Raw genomic sequence first — 20,531 nt, 5'->3', positions numbered from 1 at the left:
AGCGAGTGAGAACCTCAGAGGATCTGATGTTGCTTCACATAATTGGTCTCTGAGGTCGGACCACAACAGACCTGCTGACAGGTCCAGCAAAACAAAGTCTGTTGAATGTTTCATAAGGTTGGTGTGTTGAAGGTCAGCGTGAGTCACATCTACACGTCCTTGACTCCATCATCCTACACTCCTGCGTCTCCATGGTAACATTGAACAATGGTTCTTTGACGGTACAAAGTAAACCGTGGATCTCAGACCTGATGAACATATGACCTGTGGACCCTCAGAGTCCAGCTCTGGGAGTCCCTCAGCAATATGAGCAAGAACCTGAAGCAACATTGATCGTTCCTCGTCAATACAGAATCAATAAATGATTCGGAGTCGGAGTCGGAGTCGGAGTCGGAGTCGGAGTCGGAGTCGGAGTCGGAGAACCTTCACAACTCAAGTGTTCTTCACATGATCCTTCAGGACTTCCTGTGATTACTCTGGACGAGGCGTCCACCTGCAGAGCCTTCTGACGACAGAGATGTTGTGGACTAAAGGTCTCCTGGAAGGTTTTTCAAAGGGTTCTTGGGATCTGGTTTCACGTCTCTACGGGAACACTAGACAAGTGCAGACCACGATAATGACTTCCGGGTCTTTGTCTTCCTCTCGTACCTGCCTCCCCCTGACACACCTGCGCTCCTGAGGGATCACATTCCCAGGACTACCTAGAGATGTTTGCTTGGATCTGGACCTCCTCGGAGCTTCTGGTCTCAAGAGCTGATGTCACACGAGTGTGAGAGAAGAAGAAGATCAAGATCAACACCTGATGCTTGAAAATGATCTCAAGCTCCGCCCACTGAAAACACTTTTTCTGGAGATGAAATCTTGTTGACCATAACCACACCCACTCTGCTGTGATTGGTCAAGCATGGAGGTTTGTCACATCAATCCCGGAAATCTTCACCTTCAACAGGACTCGTTGTGTAAACAAAGCATGCTTACAGCTGGAGGAGGAGTGAAGCCATTATTACATCATAATAGACTCTCGTAACCTCTCGTTCGTCCAGATTTCAGAGCAACTTTATAAAGTAATAATTAAAACATGGTCATGATGAGAAGTTACTGCGTCTTGAAGAACATTTGAAACAAGAGAGTTTGGTTTTCACATGAATGACCTTCAAGAAATCCATCTTCAAAGATGACCTCAGGGTCACGATCAATGTGATAATAATAAAGATATATGAGGTCGAAGAACAATGTTCCAGGTCATACATGGCTTATTTGAATATATTTTTATAAAAGTATTTGATTGAATATCTCAGCTAAACCTGTATTTATATCTTTATCTTTTCCTTCTTTCAGGATCATCAGGAGGACGCTCTGCTAGAACTGAAGTTCAAGTGCATTAATCTTAAGCATCTTAATCAAAATAAAAGTTGTGTATTTATTTAAGTATTTCCTTCACAGCTCTGAGAGGCTTTTCTAAATGATGTGACGGATCTAGTTGAACCTGATTGATGTTTCTGCAGTCAAAAGACACCATTACATTTTGAAAAGTAGATCGATCCACCGGAGAGGGTCTTAAGTTAGTGGAAAGTCAACATGGTTGCCAATGAGACTATGAAAACTACTAACAATGGAAACAATACTAGTACTACTACTTCTACAATTAATAATAATAATGTGTGTTTAAAGGTGCCTTCCTGGACACTCAGTGTACTCAGACAGACACACTTAGAAACAGAAAATGACAAGAAAACCACAAAAGAAAAGAAAAAGAAAGATAAAATGTCCGAAAAGATGGAAAAGGCTGGTTTTTCAATCCTTGATATTTTTTTCTAGCTGATTGGTTCTTCTGATGTTGCTATCGTTTGTAATTGCGTCATCCATCGCTGTATTCTGATGTGTATCTTCACTCACTCTGTCCTTCAAAGCTGCTGAATGCTTCGCCAACACTGCCTGCTGCGGGAATCTGACTCGCAAATGTTGAATCTGCTACTGAAGCGGCAGCCGGTGACGCGGTTCAAGGACTGGAGTGATGTGAGGGAGAGTTGAGGGGGTTCTGGTGATGTTGCAAACACTTCTGGACCAGTGTGTGGTGTGAAGAAGAGAGTATTACAGTAGTCCGAGCAGGAAGTGGAGATGCTGGGAAGGAGGATGATAGCAGTGTGAGGGTTGATCAGGTGGAACCAGGTATTGTTATAGATGTGAGAGTGAAAAGACAGTGTATTGTCCAGTACGACACCACGCAAGTTTTGGCTGAACCAGGTTTTTCTATCAGAGATGCAAGAGGTGGGCGGTAGAGAGAGAGAGAGCGAGGGTTTGGTGGTGAAGTAGAGCTGGGTGTCGTCTGCATAGCAGTACATTTGGAGTAAGATAAACAATTAATTTAATATCCAAAACTAAATCTACTCTAACAGAGAACATAGTACAGTTCCTGAACTTGTAAGAGGAGCAGCCAGACATTAGTAAGTAAGTAAGTAACTAAGTAAGTAAGTAAGTAAGTAACTAAGTAAGTAAGTAATTAAGTAAGTAAGTAAGTAAGTAATAGTTATTTGTAAAGATTTTTCTAGACCAGGGTCACAAATAAATTTAACAATGAAAAACAATACACAGTTAAAATATATATTTTAAAAGATCAACATAAGATAAACACAGCAGCAACAAGAAAGTGAAGAAAAAGCTCAAATAAAAGTGTCTTGAGATGTTTCTTGAAGGAGTCAGTAGATCATCAAACACAGATGTTTCTTGAAGGAGTTAGTAGATCATCAAACACAGATGTTTCTTGAAGGAGTCAGTAGATCATCAAACACAGATGTTTCTTGAAGGAGTCAGTAGATCATCAAACACAGATGTTTCTTGAAGGAGTCAGTAGATCATCAAACACAGATGTTTCTTGAAGGAGTCAGTAGATCATCAAAGTCAGATGTTTCTTGAAGGAGTTAGTAGATCATCAAAGTCAGATGTTTCTTGAAGGAGTCAGTAGATCATCAAACACGGATGTTTCTTGAAGGAGTCAGTAGATCATCAAACACAGATGTTTCTTGAAGGAGTCAGTAGATCATCAAACACAGATGTTTCTTGAAGGAGTCAGTAGATCATCAAACACAGATGTTTCTTGAAGGAGTCAGTAGATCATCAAACACAGATGTTTCTTGAAGGAGTCAGTAGATCATCAAACACAGAGATGGTTCCAAAGCTTAGGAGCAACAGTCTGGAAGGATTTCTCTCCTCTGGTCCAGAAGTTCAGGAACCATCAGTAGATTCTGATCCACAGACCTCAGAGCCCGAGCTGGGGTGTAAGTCTGGATCAGATCACTGATGGAAGGTCTGACCATGAATAGATCTGAAAGTAAGAAACAGAATTTTAAAATGATCCTGAAAGAAACTGGCAGCCAGTGAAGAGTTTGAAGGAGAAATGTGAGTTCTTCTACTAGAGCTCAGAATTCTGGCTGCAGAGTTTAGTATGAACTGCAGGCGAGACACATCCTTCTGGTTTAGACACAGAATAAACTGTTACAAAAGTGTAAACGACTCAAACACATGGATTATAAGATCAGATCATGTTGTACTAGATACATGTCTCTCTAGCATTAGGCTAACAGCTGTCGGCTGAGCTAACATGCTACAGACCTACAGGAACTTTATCTAAAAAAAACAACAAAACCATGTTAATTGAACATAAAAATATTTTGGACAATATAACTCAACTTTATATCAACCTCTGTTAGATGCTACAGCCTGAAACGAGGAAGGCGTTGAATCTTCTTCTCCATCACTACTATACTGTAGCGCAACATTTTGTTTTTAAACTAGCAGGTGATATGAAAGTCGTAAATGAAAACAAACCGTGTCAGTAGTGACGTTGAGACCACATCCGAGCGTACAGCACTGATCCAACACCACATCAAGTGTGACGCTCTCTCTCATCCAAACACACTTCTATTGTGCTCATGGAACTCTAGCTTCTCTTCCTCCACTGCTCGGTGAAAGCTTTCAACACAAGACTCTCATGTCATCTTTGTAGTTTACATCAATCACACCTGGAGGTATTACCTGTGCAAACCTTCTACATGATTCATGTTCAACGCTCTGGTTCTTTGTTTACACTTCACAAGTGGAAATGTTTCTCCTCTTATTAATATATAACCTTTTGCTTCGTCAAGATTTGATAGATTTTCAAATTACTGCTAAACTATAGTAGAAAAAATATATATATATATATATATATATATATATATATATATATATATATATATATATATATACATAGCATCAGGGCAAACGGTGGTGAAGTAGTTAGCAAGAAGGTTGCTGGTTCGCTTCCAGGCTGAGCCAACTTGTCATCTTTCTGTGTGTAGTCAGTTTGTTCTCCCTGTGTTGTGTGGGTTTACTCCGGACACTCCGGTTTCCTCCTACAGTCCAAAAACATATAGAGGTTGATTGAGAACTTTGGGAAATTCCAAATAAAATGACTTTTTTCAGTTTAAGGCAAAAATGTCGATCCTTTGAATGAAGCGACTCAGATTTCTACGTCTTCGTCTTTGTCTGAAAAGACACTTAAAAACCTGCAAATAGCTTTGTGGTCACGTCCATCTTGTGTTGCAGCCTCGACATGAGGAATGGTTCTGAAAATAACAAACTAACTAACAAACAACATTTAAATTTGTACGTAGCAGAAGCTTAAAGGCCAACAGGCTGTGCAGACAGGAAGTACTCGGGGGTAAATATCGCGAGCGCTTCCTGTGTAGACGGTAGTTTTCTTTAGGCTTCAATGAAAGATGTTCCAGACGAGCAGCACGGAGGTGTTTGGATGTTTTGAAGTGTGTGTTTTTGGACGAGGATGGTGGCAACCGAGCTCCAGTCGCTACATTAGAATGAACAAACATTTTTTCTTGTAACTCTGAAAAGGATTACTCTAAACTCAACTAAATCTCTAGCTACGTTTGCAGGATTCTTTGTTGACATTTATGATCTTTAATACTTTCTTTAGCCATAGATGGTTCTGGTGGAGTTTGATACATGAGATCAGCTATTTTAGGTCAAATTATTATTTATTATTAATTATTTTTAGGTCATTTTTTTGACATCATTCACTTTTAACATACACTGCATTCCAGTACTTACAAGTCCACAGCGTCGTTAACAAGTTGTTTCCATGTTTTCCATCTCTTTCCTCAGACATGGATCATTATTTGGAACATCTTCACTTCAAACATCAATGATTTCACATCTTCCCAGACACACAAGTGTTTTTAAGAAACCCTTCGGAGGCTGATCATGAAGTACACATTTCTTGGTGAACGTGAGGTTTTGAAACGGGTTCATGGTTCATCCATACGTGCAAGACATGGTTTCATCAGGATTGTTAGTGGTTAAGTCACTGAAGTACGAACCTGAATGAAAACACATCCACTGAATGTGATGGAAACAGTCTCTAGATAACTAAGATCACGTGTTCAATACTTGCTCATCTTTAGACAAGTACTGGTGACACATCTTTGATCGTCTGTGTGCAGTATTTGGTTTTTGTTTCCCGCAAACTGTACGACCACATTTTTTGGTGTCGTCTCTGCAGATCTGAGCTGATAAAAAGGAAGCAAAAGGACTTGTTTTGCTAAACTGGGAAACTCTGAAAGCCACAAACGTACAAATGCTCGAACACGGACATGTTTCTCTTTTTCTTTTCAAACTGGGAAAGTTGAGATTAAATGTGTCCTTCACAGGATGTGGTTCCTGCTTATTTCTCAGGATACCTTTGTCACGTTTAGCGGGTGCTCATGGGAAATGTAGTCTCCCGTCGGGCTAAACACTACCACTTTAGTCCACTGGTGGCGCTCCACTTTAAATCGCATACAGCCGCTTCAATTATGTATCATGTTTGGTTTACAATGGATTGTTGTTGATCAGTTTTCGGTTTCATTTTGCATTTTCTTTTGGAAAAATGGATCAGGGGCCAGTCAAGTTCTCAGGTCACTTTCTCCAAACCACAAAAATGATTTAGTGTAATCAGCAGTTTTCTCAAGACGACAACAGTCTTGTTCATTCATGTGGTTTGAGCAACGCTTCACTGAGTCTTCTGCCGGCACAAGGCGATGAAATGATGCGACGCTTCCTCGCGTTCATAACAGCTTCGTCTGGTCTGAGTCCAGCTCGTTTTCGGTCGCTCATGATCATGTCGCCCATGTCGTTCATGTCGTTCATGTCGTTCATGTCGTTCATGTCGTTCATGTCGTTCATGTCGTTCATGTCGTTCATGTCGCTCATGTTGCGCATGTCGCTCATGATCATGTCGCTCATGTCACTCATGTCGCTCATGATCATGTTGGCCATGTCACTCATGATCATGTCGCTCATGTCACTCATGTCGCTCATGATCATGTTGGCCATGTCACTCATGATCATGTCGCTCATGTCACTCATGTCGTTCATGTCGCTCATGATCATGTCGCTCATGTTGCGCATGTCGCTCATGATCATGTCGCTCATGTCACTCATGTCGTTCATGTCACTCATGATCATGTCGCTCATGTCACTCATGTCGCTCATGATCATGTTGGCCATGTCACTCATGATCATGTCGCTCATGTCACTCATGTCGCTCATGATCATGTTGGCCATGTCACTCATGATCATGTCGCTCATGTCACTCATGTCGTTCATGTCACTCATGATCATGTCGCTCATGTTGCGCATGTCGCTCATGATCATGTCGCTCATGTCACTCATGTCGCTCATGATCATGTTGGCCATGTCACTCATGATCATGTCGCTCATGTCACTCATGTCGCTCATGATCATGTTGGCCATGTCACTCATGATCATGTCGCTCATGTCACTCATGTCGTTCATGTCGCTCATGATCATGTCGCTCATGTTGCGCATGTCGCTCATGATCATGTCGCTCATGTCACTCATGTCGTTCATGTCGCTCATGATCATGTCGCTCATGTTGCGCATGTCGCTCATGATCATGTCGCTCATGTTGCGCATGTCGCTCATGATCATGTCGCTCATGTCACTCATGTCGTTCATGTCGCTCATGATCATGTCGCTCATGTTGCGCATGTCGCTCATGATCATGTCGCTCATGTCACTCATGTCGTTCATGTCGCTCATGATCATGTCGCTCATGTTGCGCATGTCGCTCATGATCATGTCGCTCATGTTGCGCATGTCGCTCATGATCATGTCGCTCATGTCACTCATGTCGCTCATGATCATGTTGGCCATGTCACTCATGATCATGTCGCTCATGTCACTCATGTCGCTCATGATCATGTTGGCCATGTCACTCATGATCATGTCGCTCATGTCACTCATGTCGTTCATGTCGCTCATGATCATGTCGCTCATGTTGCGCATGTCGCTCATGTCACTCATGTCGTTCATGTCACTCATGATCATGTCGCTCATGTCACTCATGTCGCTCATGATCATGTTGGCCATGTCACTCATGATCATGTCGCTCATGTCACTCATGTCGCTCATGATCATGTTGGCCATGTCACTCATGATCATGTCGCTCATGTCACTCATGTCGTTCATGTCACTCATGATCATGTCGCTCATGTTGCGCATGTCGCTCATGATCATGTCGCTCATGTCACTCATGTCGCTCATGATCATGTTGGCCATGTCACTCATGATCATGTCGCTCATGTCACTCATGTCGCTCATGATCATGTTGGCCATGTCACTCATGATCATGTCGCTCATGTCACTCATGTCGTTCATGTCGCTCATGATCATGTCGCTCATGTTGCGCATGTCGCTCATGATCATGTCGCTCATGTCACTCATGTCGTTCATGTCGCTCATGATCATGTCGCTCATGTTGCGCATGTCGCTCATGATCATGTCGCTCATGTTGCGCATGTCGCTCATGATCATGTCGCTCATGTCACTCATGTCGCTCATGATCATGTTGGCCATGTCACTCATGATCATGTCGCTCATGTCACTCATGTCGCTCATGATCATGTTGGCCATGTCACTCATGTTCATGTCGTTCATGTCGTTCATGTCGTTCATGTCGTTCATGTCGCTCATGTCGTTCATGTCGTTCATGTCGTTCATGTCGCTCATGTCGCTCATGTCGCTCATGATCATGTCGCTCATGTTGCGCATGTCGCTCATGATCATGTCGCTCATGTCACTCATGTCGCTCATGATCATGTTGGCCATGTCACTCATGATCATGTCGCTCATGTCACTCATGTCGCTCATGATCATGTTGGCCATGTCACTCATGATCATGTCGCTCATGTCACTCATGTCGTTCATGTCGCTCATGATCATGTCGCTCATGTTGCGCATGTCGCTCATGATCATGTTGGCCATGTCACTCATGATCATGTCGCTCATGTCACTCATGTCGTTCATGTCACTCATGATCATGTCGCTCATGTCACTCATGTCGCTCATGATCATGTTGGCCATGTCACTCATGATCATGTCGCTCATGTCACTCATGTCGCTCATGATCATGTTGGCCATGTCACTCATGATCATGTCGCTCATGTCACTCATGTCGTTCATGTCACTCATGATCATGTCGCTCATGTTGCGCATGTCGCTCATGATCATGTCGCTCATGTCACTCATGTCGCTCATGATCATGTTGGCCATGTCACTCATGATCATGTCGCTCATGTCACTCATGTCGCTCATGATCATGTTGGCCATGTCACTCATGATCATGTCGCTCATGTCACTCATGTCGTTCATGTCGCTCATGATCATGTCGCTCATGTTGCGCATGTCGCTCATGATCATGTCGCTCATGTCACTCATGTCGTTCATGTCGCTCATGATCATGTCGCTCATGTTGCGCATGTCGCTCATGATCATGTCGCTCATGTTGCGCATGTCGCTCATGATCATGTCGCTCATGTCACTCATGTCGCTCATGATCATGTTGGCCATGTCACTCATGATCATGTCGCTCATGTCACTCATGTCGCTCATGTCACTCATGATCATGTCGCTCATGTTATCCATGTCACTCATGATCATGTCGCTCATGTTATCCATGTCGCTCATGAGCATGCAGCTCATGTCGCTCATGTCACTCATGATCATGTCGCTCATGTTATCCATGTCGCTCATGATTCTCATGTCGTTCATGATTCTGATGTCGTTCATGTCGCTCATGTCACTCATGATCATGTCGCTCATGTTATCCATGTCGTTCATGTCGTTCATGTCGCTCATGTCGCTCATGATCATGTCGCTCATGTTGCGCATGTCGCTCATGATCATGTCGCTCATGTCACTCATGTCGCTCATGATCATGTTGGCCATGTCACTCATGATCATGTCGCTCATGTCACTCATGTCGTTCATGTCGCTCATGATCATGTCGCTCATGTTGCGCATGTTGTCATGATCATGTTGGCCATGTCACTCATGATCATGTCGCTCATGTCACTCATGTCGTTCATGTCACTCATGATCATGTCGCTCATGTCACTCATGTCGCTCATGATCATGTTGGCCATGTCACTCATGATCATGTCGCTCATGTCACTCATGTCGCTCATGATCATGTTGGCCATGTCACTCATGATCATGTCGCTCATGTCACTCATGTCGTTCATGTCACTCATGATCATGTCGCTCATGTTGCGCATGTCGCTCATGATCATGTCGCTCATGTCACTCATGTCGCTCATGATCATGTTGGCCATGTCACTCATGATCATGTCGCTCATGTCACTCATGTCGCTCATGATCATGTTGGCCATGTCACTCATGATCATGTCGCTCATGTCACTCATGTCGTTCATGTCGCTCATGATCATGTCGCTCATGTTGCGCATGTCGCTCATGATCATGTCGCTCATGTTGCGCATGTCGCTCATGATCATGTCGCTCATGTCACTCATGTCGCTCATGATCATGTTGGCCATGTCACTCATGATCATGTCGCTCATGTCACTCATGTCGCTCATGATCATGTTGGCCATGTCACTCATGATCATGTCGCTCATGTCACTCATGTCGTTCATGTCACTCATGATCATGTCGCTCATGTTGCGCATGTCGCTCATGATCATGTTGGCCATGTTGCTCATGAGCATGTCGCTCATGTCACTCATGATCATGTCGCTCACGTTATCCATGGATAACATGAGCGACATGAATGACATCAGAATCATGAACGACATGAGAATCATGAGCGACATGGATGACATGAGCGACATGGATGACATGAGCGACATGATCATGAGTGACATGAGCGACATGAGCTGCATGCTCATGAGCGACATGAGCGACATGACCAACATGATCATGAGCGACATGAGCGGCATGGATATCATGATTCTCATGTCGTTCATGATTCTGATGTCGTTCATGTCATTCATGTCGCTCATGTCACTCATGATCATGTCGCTCATGTTATCCATGTCACTCATGATCATGTCGCTCATGTTATCCATGTCGCTCATGAGCATGCAGCTCATGTCGCTCATGTCACTCATGATCATGTCGCTCATGTTATCCATGTCGCTCATGATTCTCATGTCGTTCATGATTCTGATGTCGTTCATGTCGCTCATGTCACTCATGATCATGTCGCTCATGTTATCCATGTCGTTCATGTCGCTCATGTCACTCATGATCATGTCGCTCATGTTATCCATGTCGCTCATGAGCATGCAGCTCATGTCGCTCATGTCACTCATGATCATGTCGCTCATGTTATCCATGTCGCTCATGATTCTCATGTCACTCATGATCATGTCGCTCATGTTACGCATGTCGTTCATGTCGCTCATGATCATGTCGCTCATGATCATGTCGCTCATGATCATGTTGGCCATGTCGCCCATGAGCATGTCGCTCATGTTGCTCATGTCATTCATGTCGCCCATGTTGTTCATGCCGCTCATGTCGCTCATGATCATGTCACTCATGATCATGTCGCTCATGTTACGCATGTCGTTCATGTCGCTCATGATCATGTCGCTCATGATCATGTTGGCCATGTCGCCCATGAGCATGTCGCTCATGTTGCTCATGTCATTCATGTCGCCCATGTTGTTCATGCCGCTCATGTCGCTCATGATCATGTCACTCATGATCATGTCGCTCATGTTACGCATGTCGTTCATGTCGCTCATGATCATGTCGCTCATGATCATGTCGCTCATGATCATGTTGGCCATGTCGCCCATGAGCATGTCGCTCATGTTGCTCATGTCATTCATGTCGCCCATGTCGTTTATGTCGCTCATGATCATGTCGCTCATGATAATGTTGCTCATGTCGCTAATGATAATGTTGGCCATGTCGCTCATGTCGCTCATGTCACTCATGATCATGTTGCTCATGTTATCCATGTCGCTCATGATTCTCATGTCGTTCATGATTCTGATGTCGCTCATGTTGCTCATGTCATTCATGTCGCTCATGTCACTCATGAGCATGTTGATCATGTCGCTCATGAGCATGCAGCTCATGTTGCTCATGTCACTCATGATCATGTCGCTCATGTTGGTCATGTCGTTTATGTCGCTCATGATCATGTTGGTCATGTCGCTCATGTCACTCATGATCATGTTGGTCATGTCGCTCATGAGCATGCAGCTCATGATTCTCATGTCGTTCATGTCGCTCATGATCATGTCGCTCATGTTATCCATGTCGCTCATGATTCGCATGACGTTCATGTCGCTCATGATCATGTTGGTCATGTCGCTCATGATCATGTCGCTCATGTTATTCATGTCGCTCATGATTCGCATGACGTTCATGTCGCTCATGATCATGTTGGTCATGTCGCTCATGATCATGTCGCTCATGTTGTCCATGTCGCTCATGATTCTCATGTCGTTCATGATTCTGATGTCGCTCATGTTATCCATGTCACTCATGATCATGTCGCTCATGTTGGTCATGTCTTTTATGTCGCTCATGATCATGTTGGTCATGTCTTTTATGTCGCTCATGATCATGTTGGTCATGTCTTTTATGTCGCTCATGATCATGTTGGTCATGTCTTTTATGTCGCTCATGATCATGTTGGTCATGTCGCTCATGTCACTCATGATCATGTCGTTTATGTCGCTCATGATCATGTTGGTCATGTCTTTTATGTCGCTCATGATCATGTTGGTCATGTCTTTTATGTCGCTCATGATCATGTTGGTCATGTCTTTTATGTCGCTCATGATCATGTTGGTCATGTCGCTCATGTCACTCATGATCATGTCTTTTATGTCGCTCATGATCATGTTGGTCATGTCTTTTATGTCGCTCATGATCATGTTGGTCATGTCTTTTATGTCGCTCATGATCATGTTGGTCATGTCTTTTATGTCGCTCATGATCATGTTGGTCATGTCGCTCATGTCACTCATGATCATGTCGTTTATGTCGCTCATGATCATGTTGGTCATGTCGCTCATGTCACTCATGATCATGTCGTTCATGATCATGTCGCTCTTGTCGTTAATGTCGCTCTAATATAATTAATTAATATAATACATTTAACATTGTACAATTAACAATGTCAATATTGAAGAAGTTTTTATTTTTTTTAATCACTGAATTACTTTTAAAGGGATCACTTTCTTACTTATGCTCGATGCTAACTTTTAGCTTCATGTTTCTTTCCCTACTATTGACTTTTAGAGTTTACGTTTCTTTACCAGTGTTGCCCCTTTTTATTTTTTTAAGTTACTTTAAAAACTGATTTCTAATAGTTTTAGAAACAGCTACTCAATGTCAAAATGTAAGTAACATCACGATTTCTTCCCTACTGCTCAAATGACGCTAACGGCTACTTAATTAATTCAAAATGTTAGATCTTCTAGATCGTAATATGAAACACTGGTAACGATGCCTAATGTGTTGTGTATTATTTTAAGATACATGTTCGTGTACAAGAACAAAAGGAAACTGTGTCGCATCAAACAAAAATACCAACATTTATTTCTGAAAGTATAAAAGTTCACACTATAAAGGCCACTGGTCAGAGGAAATGGACTCGGCAGGTTTTCACACAGAGATACTTTCCTCTCTGCTGGTCTGACGCGTCCAGTTCTGTGGCAAAACAAAAGAATCGTTCTACTCCACCACAGAGAAAAGTAGTTGGCAAGAACTGAATAATTTACTTGAAAGAGGAGAATGGCAGGAAAGTGACGATTCCTGATTTGTACATCCCACGGAGGAGCAGGTTTCTCAAAACTCGGCTTCACAGGCACAGCTTGACGTTACAGGCACTGTTCGCCGCCTACTGGGAGACTCGGAGAATGACTGGGATCCGGAGCTGACATTCCTGACGACGGTCGGACCACGAGTGGGACCGTTCACATTCCTACTCGCCGACCACGTGGTGCCCGCTGAGGTAGAACAGTTGTACCAACAGACTTGTTCATGGAGGATTCAAACGAGTAACAGTCACATCGATAAACTTAAGAGTGGAGTCATGACAGGGAGCAGGAAATAAAGTCACATCTTCAGTACAACGTGTCCACCGTCGACTCCCCGGGGGGTCCACGACCGCGTCGCTCCTCTCCGACCGATGAAGCCGGCGGGTCCGACGGGGATCACCTGGCGATGGCGTGACGCGAACCCTCGGTTCTTCCTCGCCCTCGCGCGCCGGTCAAGAGTGCAAACGAAAGATCGACGAAGCAGACGCTCGAGAGGAAGCGATGATCCGTCGAGTCCCTTTCAAAGTCTCCGGTGAAGGCTGGAATGGTCAGAGCGAGCGGGTTGGACTGTGCGGCGCCAACCGGCCCTCGGCGTGGACTAGGACCAGCTGCTGTCCGTCAGGCCGGACGCCGCCCCCTTGCGGGTGATGATGCTCTCCGTGGACTTGAGGAGCTTCTCTAGACAGGGGGCGTTGATCTTCCCGGGCAGGGGCCCCCGGGGCACCGAGTCTGTTCTAGTGTCTGTGCTGGAGGACACGGCGCTGTCCTGCGTCGGGTCATTGTCTCGCCGGGACAGAGCGTTCAAAGGACCGGCCCGGACCCGCTCGGCGGCGGCGGAGCAAATGGGCGACGTGTGCAGCCAGTTAAGGTTGCTGGCGGAGCAGGCTCCAGGGGGGTCGAGGTCCGTGACCCTCGAGGACTTGGTGCCCGCGGGGTCGTCGCTGACGGGACTCGAGGCTGCAGTCGAGGTCATGGGAGACGTCTGAGGAGAGACGTGAAGATGGTTAAGAACATGTTCTGGAAACCATGGTTTAATACTCGAGCACACGTCGTACAACTGTCGTCGTAAATATGTAGCAAAACAATAATACACTGTATTTTTCAATATTACTCTGTGACTCAGTCTCTTAACTCGTGCCTTTCTAGGGAACTATGGACCTTTGAGGTTCGGCTTCAGTCAGTGAGAACCATCAGAATAAATAAACGAGGCGCAATGTTAATTTATGAGAAAATTAAATGATTGAAAACGTGCAAGAAGGTCCGAAAATTAAGGTAGTTTTGTTAAGTTAAAGTGAATATAATCTATAATCTTGTACAATTTAACTAGAAATATTTTTCAAACGACCCCAGTGACACCATTTTGCTCGTTTATTACCAGTTAAATCTACAAACCACACATGTATCACAAAAGTTACAATCGGATGATTGTTGTAAAAACAAATTATAATAATAATAATAATTTCAAAACATAACATTCACGATGAACCTCTTGAATTTGGATCATTTCCGTCGTGAATAACAGCCACGACGGTTGTTGACATTGAGAATTCTCAACATTCCACAGAAATGTCCAAGAAAGGTTCTTATCTCGTCCTCGTTGGAATCCATAAGAACCCACGAGTCCAGCTATAGATCACGTGAACCGAGCTTCGTGGTCACATGTCCGTCCGTCACGCTAACATCATGCTAACAGCAATAATGCAAGAGTTTTCTTATAGAAGTTGCACAAATACTTTTATTTTTATGCAAGTTTTTTGGGAGAAGTGTTAGTTTACTTTGTATTGTGTTGAACAGAGTCTGTTTGAAAAGATGCTAAAATAAAAAAAAATTAAAAAGCTAAAATAGCCACAGCTAGCTGTGCTAAGTTGCTAACAGCTGCCTCGTGGTTCTTCTGAGGGAAAACAACATTTGATGATTAAGACGTTCAATAAACCCGATCATTATGATCATTAATCTACTTTTATAAAAGGCCTTAATAAAAGTGTTGTATCTGTATACTTGTACCAAAGTAAGTCAAAAGTTAGATCAGCCTTTTAATTTGGAACAGGGTTAAAATGAGGACAAACTATTGTTTTAAATCTGTAAATATCGTAACTATTAATTATTAACTAGTAAGTATAATAACGTATTCAATGAAATTATAGGAAAAAAAACAAGAAAAAAAGCTTTATTAATAAGTAGTAGTGTGTAATTTTTGTAAAGTTACACGTAAATTAACAGTCACTGAACTGTATTTTAAAGGAGTGAGGAAAAAAAACATTTAAACAAATTTGGTCAATAATTCTTATTCTTGGTTAATGAGAAGTTTTAAAGAACATCATGTAAAGAACACGACAATCCAAACTAAAAACTGGAAGAAAATATTCAACTACGTTTAGAAGTAGGAATATAAAAGCAGATATTTTTGTCGTCAAAAAAGTTGTCAAGTTCCCGTTGATCAGTGAGGATTAACAAGAGGAATGTTCAAGGTCATGACCTCTCTCGTCACCTCAGGGATGCGACCTTCATAAGTCTGTCCTTCATCATTCTTCTCAGTCCTAAAGTCACACGGAAACACTTTCAATCCTGAAGATTAAAAGGAAACGCCCTGCGTGTCTGCGGCGTCACCCTAGTGTTCTTGGCAGCGTCGCGCTCTTACGCAAGAACACCTCGTGAGGCCTGCCACGCCAACTGTACCTTGAGTTTCTTGGCGGGGGTGAGGGGTTCTTCGGCGTCGTGGTCGGGGATCTTGACGTGAGGGAACCAGCTCTTCAGCATCTCCTCGATCTTGAGCACGATGGTGACGTAGCGTTCCCTGCGAAGAAGAGCAGCGAGGATGAACAGCTGAAATGTGACACAGGAAGCAGCGAGTGAATCATTCCACCCCCTCAGAGAGCGTCTCCGGCGCGTCCACCAGAGAAAACCATCCCAGGAACATTTCTCACATGTTCGCCTCACACGTGGCCTGATGTGTAATAGTTCGCCACGGTTCTAATTTTAAACGCTTAAGCCGCCACACTTTCCAAGTTATTGTGAGAGTGAGGCGGTGACGCAGGTCTGGGAGGAGCAGCATGTGGACTCGCTCCCGTCAGGACCAGATGGTGCTGGTGGTGTGGGGGGGGATTAGCCGGTGTCATATGATCAGGACCTTCCTGCTCCTTTCAGAGCATGTTCAATTCATGTGAAAGATTATCTGCGACTGTGGCGGATCCACAAGTCACTTTGATCCTGTCGGCTATTGTGCAGGAGCAGGAGCTGCAGGAGCTGCCAGCTGGCAGGAGGAGGAGGAGGAGGAAAGCAGGAGGAGGAGGAGAGGAGGAGGTCCGTCCACCTCTGCAGGGAGGCAGCCACACCCACTCTTTGTCTCCCACATGCAGGCGGCAGCTGGTGGCTGAAGAACGCTCGATGATGACGATCATTAACGTGTCGTCACGGAGACGCTTCACTGAAGTCACGTTTTTTTAATAATGTTGTGGAAAATTAATATGTGACTTCAATTATATTCATTATTTTCATATAGAACATTTATTATTTATGATGAAATAAATGTATTTATTCTTTTAAACTCTAACCTCAATAGTTTAAACAGTTATATTATCGCAGGATCAGTTTAATCAAATAATCAGTTGCTGGAAATCAAGTATCATTCATATGTAGACTTTTATTTATAATTATATCTAGATTCTAGGAAACGTGACAGAAACAAGCATCTTGTCAAGAGTCACCGTTATTTAAGAGAAAATACCACAAAACCACCAAAACAAAACCCCTTTCAGACAGTAATAGTCAATAGAAGAGAAACTATTTTAACCTTTTTCTTTTACGTGTGGCCCGGTTACGAATGTCTCTAGGACTGGTACCGGCCCGGGGGGCTGGAGACCACCGAAGTCATTCTCAAGCAAGTACTGCTTCCTATCCTATAGTTTGAACTTCAGCTCGACCGTTATAGTTAGCTTGTTAGAAGTCCTTTCATACGCTACAAAACTATTTATATTTATATTGATACAATTATGTTGTGCTTCGAATCGCTGACGTTCAGAAGCCAACGGACTGATGCCACATATTTACAATCCATCGTGAAGAACCTTTTTGGATGAACAGACCCAGCGAACGTGCTTCTTTAAAAAAAAGAAAAAGGGAAGTTCTTGACTAACTATTCTTCTATAACTATAACTTCTATTATCGTTTTTCACCTGCATGTGATGACTTTTGAGATTTAATTGAGAGTCAACTGAAAAATATCATTCCTGCATTATTCCATAAGAATGAAAGATTACGATGCGTCTCTAACGCTAACATATCGACGCTCACTTAAAGTTTCATTAAACTGCTGTGACGTAATGCGACAATAAGAGCCGTTTGAGAGAAACATCAAGATCACTCTTAAAGAGCACTTTCTCCTCCAGAAGTCCAGAGACCCCATTATAGCGTCTGCTCGCTGAGACCCGGTGAAGCGGACTGAAGCGAGACCCCCCACTGAGCCCCCCTTCACACAACAAGCGAGGCCCAGACGGCGAGAGTGCGAACGTGACCTCTACGACGACCTTCATCGACTTCTGCGTTTGAATGAACGCGAGCGTTTACACGAGAGAAGTGACACGTACCCCATGTACGGGTTCCGGATCACACCCATGATCCTCTGGATCCGGTCCATGGCCACGCTCTCCTGGAAGCTGCTCAGTCCTGGAACAGAAAGACGCGACACGTGAGGAGATGGTTTCGGGGTCCGGAGAGTGTCGGGTGCCACGAGGATTGATTTAGAAGCAACGAATGAAGCGGCCGTCATTAAAAAAAGCAGCTACGTTCCTGCGGGTACAGCGTGTCCTCGCTCGCCGCTGCCAAGCATTTCATTGGCCAGAAGGTCTGACGTGTGTCATCGGCATAAGCAACTTTTTTTTTACTACAAGAGTCTAAGGACGAGTTCTTCTCTACTTTTTTTCCCCCCGAACACGACGAATACTTGTGGTTACTTAATAACACCGCAGCACGTCTTGCGTAAGAGTTTCCAGTCGTTTTTTTTAATCTGGAAGCCACAACAACAAGGACAGAAGGTGCAGAAGTATGTTGAGAAACAACTGCCAGATGAATATTTGTGTAGATACGAATCAACGACTCACGTTCTCTGTATCTCCCGGAGCGAAGGCCGCTCAAGATGGACGACAGCGGGTGGATGTAGCGTTGAAGTTCCACGCACTGAGGAGAAGAAACGGATTGTTAACGAACGTTGTGTTGAAGATCATCAGTTACACAACAGTTCTCGGCTGAATCACACAAATGGTTGTTTTCAACTTCTTCTCCTGCGAGTCATCCTGACTGGAAGCCTCGACTCCCGAGAGTGTTCACGAGATCTAGGTGATAGTTCAGTGAGTCACAGGAGGTCTCACCTTCCTCGTGAAGATCCGGTCCTTCTCCGACATGCCGGCCAGAAGCTGCCGTTCCCTGCAGTCCTCGCCGAAGCAGCGGGGTCTCTTGGGCGCCGGCTGGGACCTCCTTTCGTTCGCGCTCTCACTGGCCCAGGACCGCACGCCGCAGCCGGAGGGGGATCCGGGACTCGAGGCCTGGCTGTCGCTGCCCCAGTCGCCCTGCTTCACCTCGTCGCCCCGACAACAACTGCTGTCGGGCGGGCCCAGGTGCGAGGGGCTGGTGCCGGGGGTCCGGGCGAAGTCCAGCTCCCGCTCGCTGTCGTCGTTGTCGTCATTGTCGCTCGCCAGCCAGTCAATGGAGTTGTCCGAGTCTGTAGCTGACATCCTGGGCTACGGGTCCTAGTGCGATCTCACCATCACCAGCCTGGTGGAGAGAGAAGGTCGTGGATTCAGGAGAAGTTCAGGAGCTTTAAACACCACCAGCCTGAACCACAGGACTTCAGTCCACAACACTGCTCTACAGACAAACACCTGAGCCACACACCAGCCTCTGTGACACACACACACACACACACCAGCCTCCGTCACACACACACACACCGGCCTCCGTCACACACACACACACCGGCGTCAGCACGATTCCACACGGTTCTGTCCGCTGGACCCACGGGCCTCGTTCAGACGCATTGTTTGGCGTATTTATTCAAACGGGTGCCGGGATCTGACACCATGGCGACCGCTGGCCTCGGCTCAAATCAACAGAAGCGAGACGAGGACGATTGTGTCGCTTTAATGATGCGACAAAGCTTTTGTTTTGAAAGGCTGTGAACTGGCGAAGAACCAGAGAAGAACCAGCGTCTCTGTGACACGTCCACGATCGGTGGAGGAAAAACACAACAATATTATTACACGGTAGTTTTTTTTTCCCCAACAGCCCCCCAAAAAAAAGCCAGTGGTTTCCGGTTCAATTCTCAGGAAGAGGAACAATTAATTGTGAGTCCTTTGTGTCTGGAGGACCACGTTCTGGTCCAGGAGGACAATGAAGACCCAGCAGATCAACACACATTATTATTATTTCACTTGAATTAACCTTATGTTTGATTTAAAGTGTTATTATTTAAGTTGTGAGTGAGAGGTTTTGGGGGAAAAAACCCAAATACGAGCATGAGTCAGAACACATGTCTGTTCTGAACGAGGTTTATTTAAATACATATATTTGTTATAACAAACATTAACATTATCGTCTCTACATCGGAATTGATTTGAATAAATGCTTCAGTCAAACTACTACACACTAGTCAATAAAGGAATGACGATTTCTTTAACGAGAATAGCGTGAGTGAGTAGAAATAATCTCTATATTTGTGGATTTCGTAGTAATTTCAACACCTGTGAAGGTGAGTCTCGGGTTTAAAGGCATCAAAACTATAAAGACATTCATAGAAACGAGGGATTATTATAGTTTCTTCAAACATCTGAGGTGAGATTTTAAATCGAATGGTTCTTTAAACAGTCAGACTCACATGAATAAATAAAACATAATGTTCTGTTTAGAATAGATTCGAGGATTCAAACCATCAGTGACGTCACGACACGAGTTATTGTTCGTATTTTAAACACAAGTGAACTTCTTACCTTCACAGGACGCAGCGGGTCGCTTTGTTGAGGATAAAAGCTAGAAATCCAGCGGGACGTGAGCAGGAGTCGCGAGGAGTCGTGAGGAGTGGAGCAGGAGGAGCAGGAGGAGCAGGAGGTGCTGCAGGAGCAGGAGGTGCAGGCGCGAGTGAGCCTCGCTCGGCCCGTGTCGCTGCTCCCAAGGCAACGTGTCTGAGTGGGCGGGGCCTGCGCGTCCCGGCCACGCCATTGGCTGCGGCGTCGGCGCGCGCCGGCCAATGAGCGCGCGGACTGCGAGCCGCCGCGCGGCGATAGGAGGAGCCGGTTTACATATGCAGATGACATGCAAATGACACAAACACGTGGACACGAGGATCGCTTTCATTTCAGCAGCTGTGGGTCGAACCCGGTTCTGGTTCTGGTTCTGGTTCCGCTC

The 20,531-nt window shown here is 44.7% G+C and overlaps 1 protein-coding gene across 1 annotated transcript; it reads right to left on the bottom strand.

Annotated features, from left to right (window-relative positions):
- Positions 1-12,892: 12,892 nt before the first annotated feature.
- ciartb (circadian associated repressor of transcription b) lies at positions 12,893-20,270 on the bottom strand. Its single transcript, XM_087797865.1, has 6 exons — positions 20,117-20,270; positions 18,503-18,905; positions 18,236-18,311; positions 17,723-17,801; positions 15,816-15,933; positions 12,893-14,121 (listed from the first exon to the last, which is right to left on the bottom strand). Exons 2-6 carry the CDS (start codon positions 18,863-18,865, stop codon positions 13,738-13,740), a joined length of 1,020 nt encoding a protein of 339 aa, XP_087653991.1. The 5' UTR covers positions 18,866-18,905; positions 20,117-20,270; the 3' UTR covers positions 12,893-13,737.
- Between the last annotated feature and the right edge of the window lie 261 nt (positions 20,271-20,531).

This window comes from Callionymus lyra, chromosome 8 (genome assembly GCF_982586985.1).
Source record: "Callionymus lyra chromosome 8, fCalLyr1.hap1.1, whole genome shotgun sequence".
Lineage (NCBI taxonomy): Eukaryota > Metazoa > Chordata > Actinopteri > Syngnathiformes > Callionymidae > Callionymus > Callionymus lyra.
Note: the sequence above shows the minus strand (reverse complement) of the source record. Positions and strands in the feature narration are given on the sequence as shown.

What these genes read in the sequence shown, in the direction of transcription:
- ciartb (XM_087797865.1), bottom strand. Translation starts at nt 18,865, where the DNA reads ATGTCAGCTACAGACTCGGACAACTCCATTGACTGGCTGGCGAGCGAC. An exon ending in ACCGGATCTTCACGAGGAAG is followed by an intron (nt 18,312 to 18,502) that starts GTGAGACCTCCT and finishes TCTTCTCCTCAG; the next exon opens with TGCGTGGAACTTCAACGCTA. An exon ending in ATCCGGAACCCGTACATGGG is followed by an intron (nt 15,934 to 17,722) that starts GTACGTGTCACT and finishes TCTTCTTCGCAG; the next exon opens with GGAACGCTACGTCACCATCG.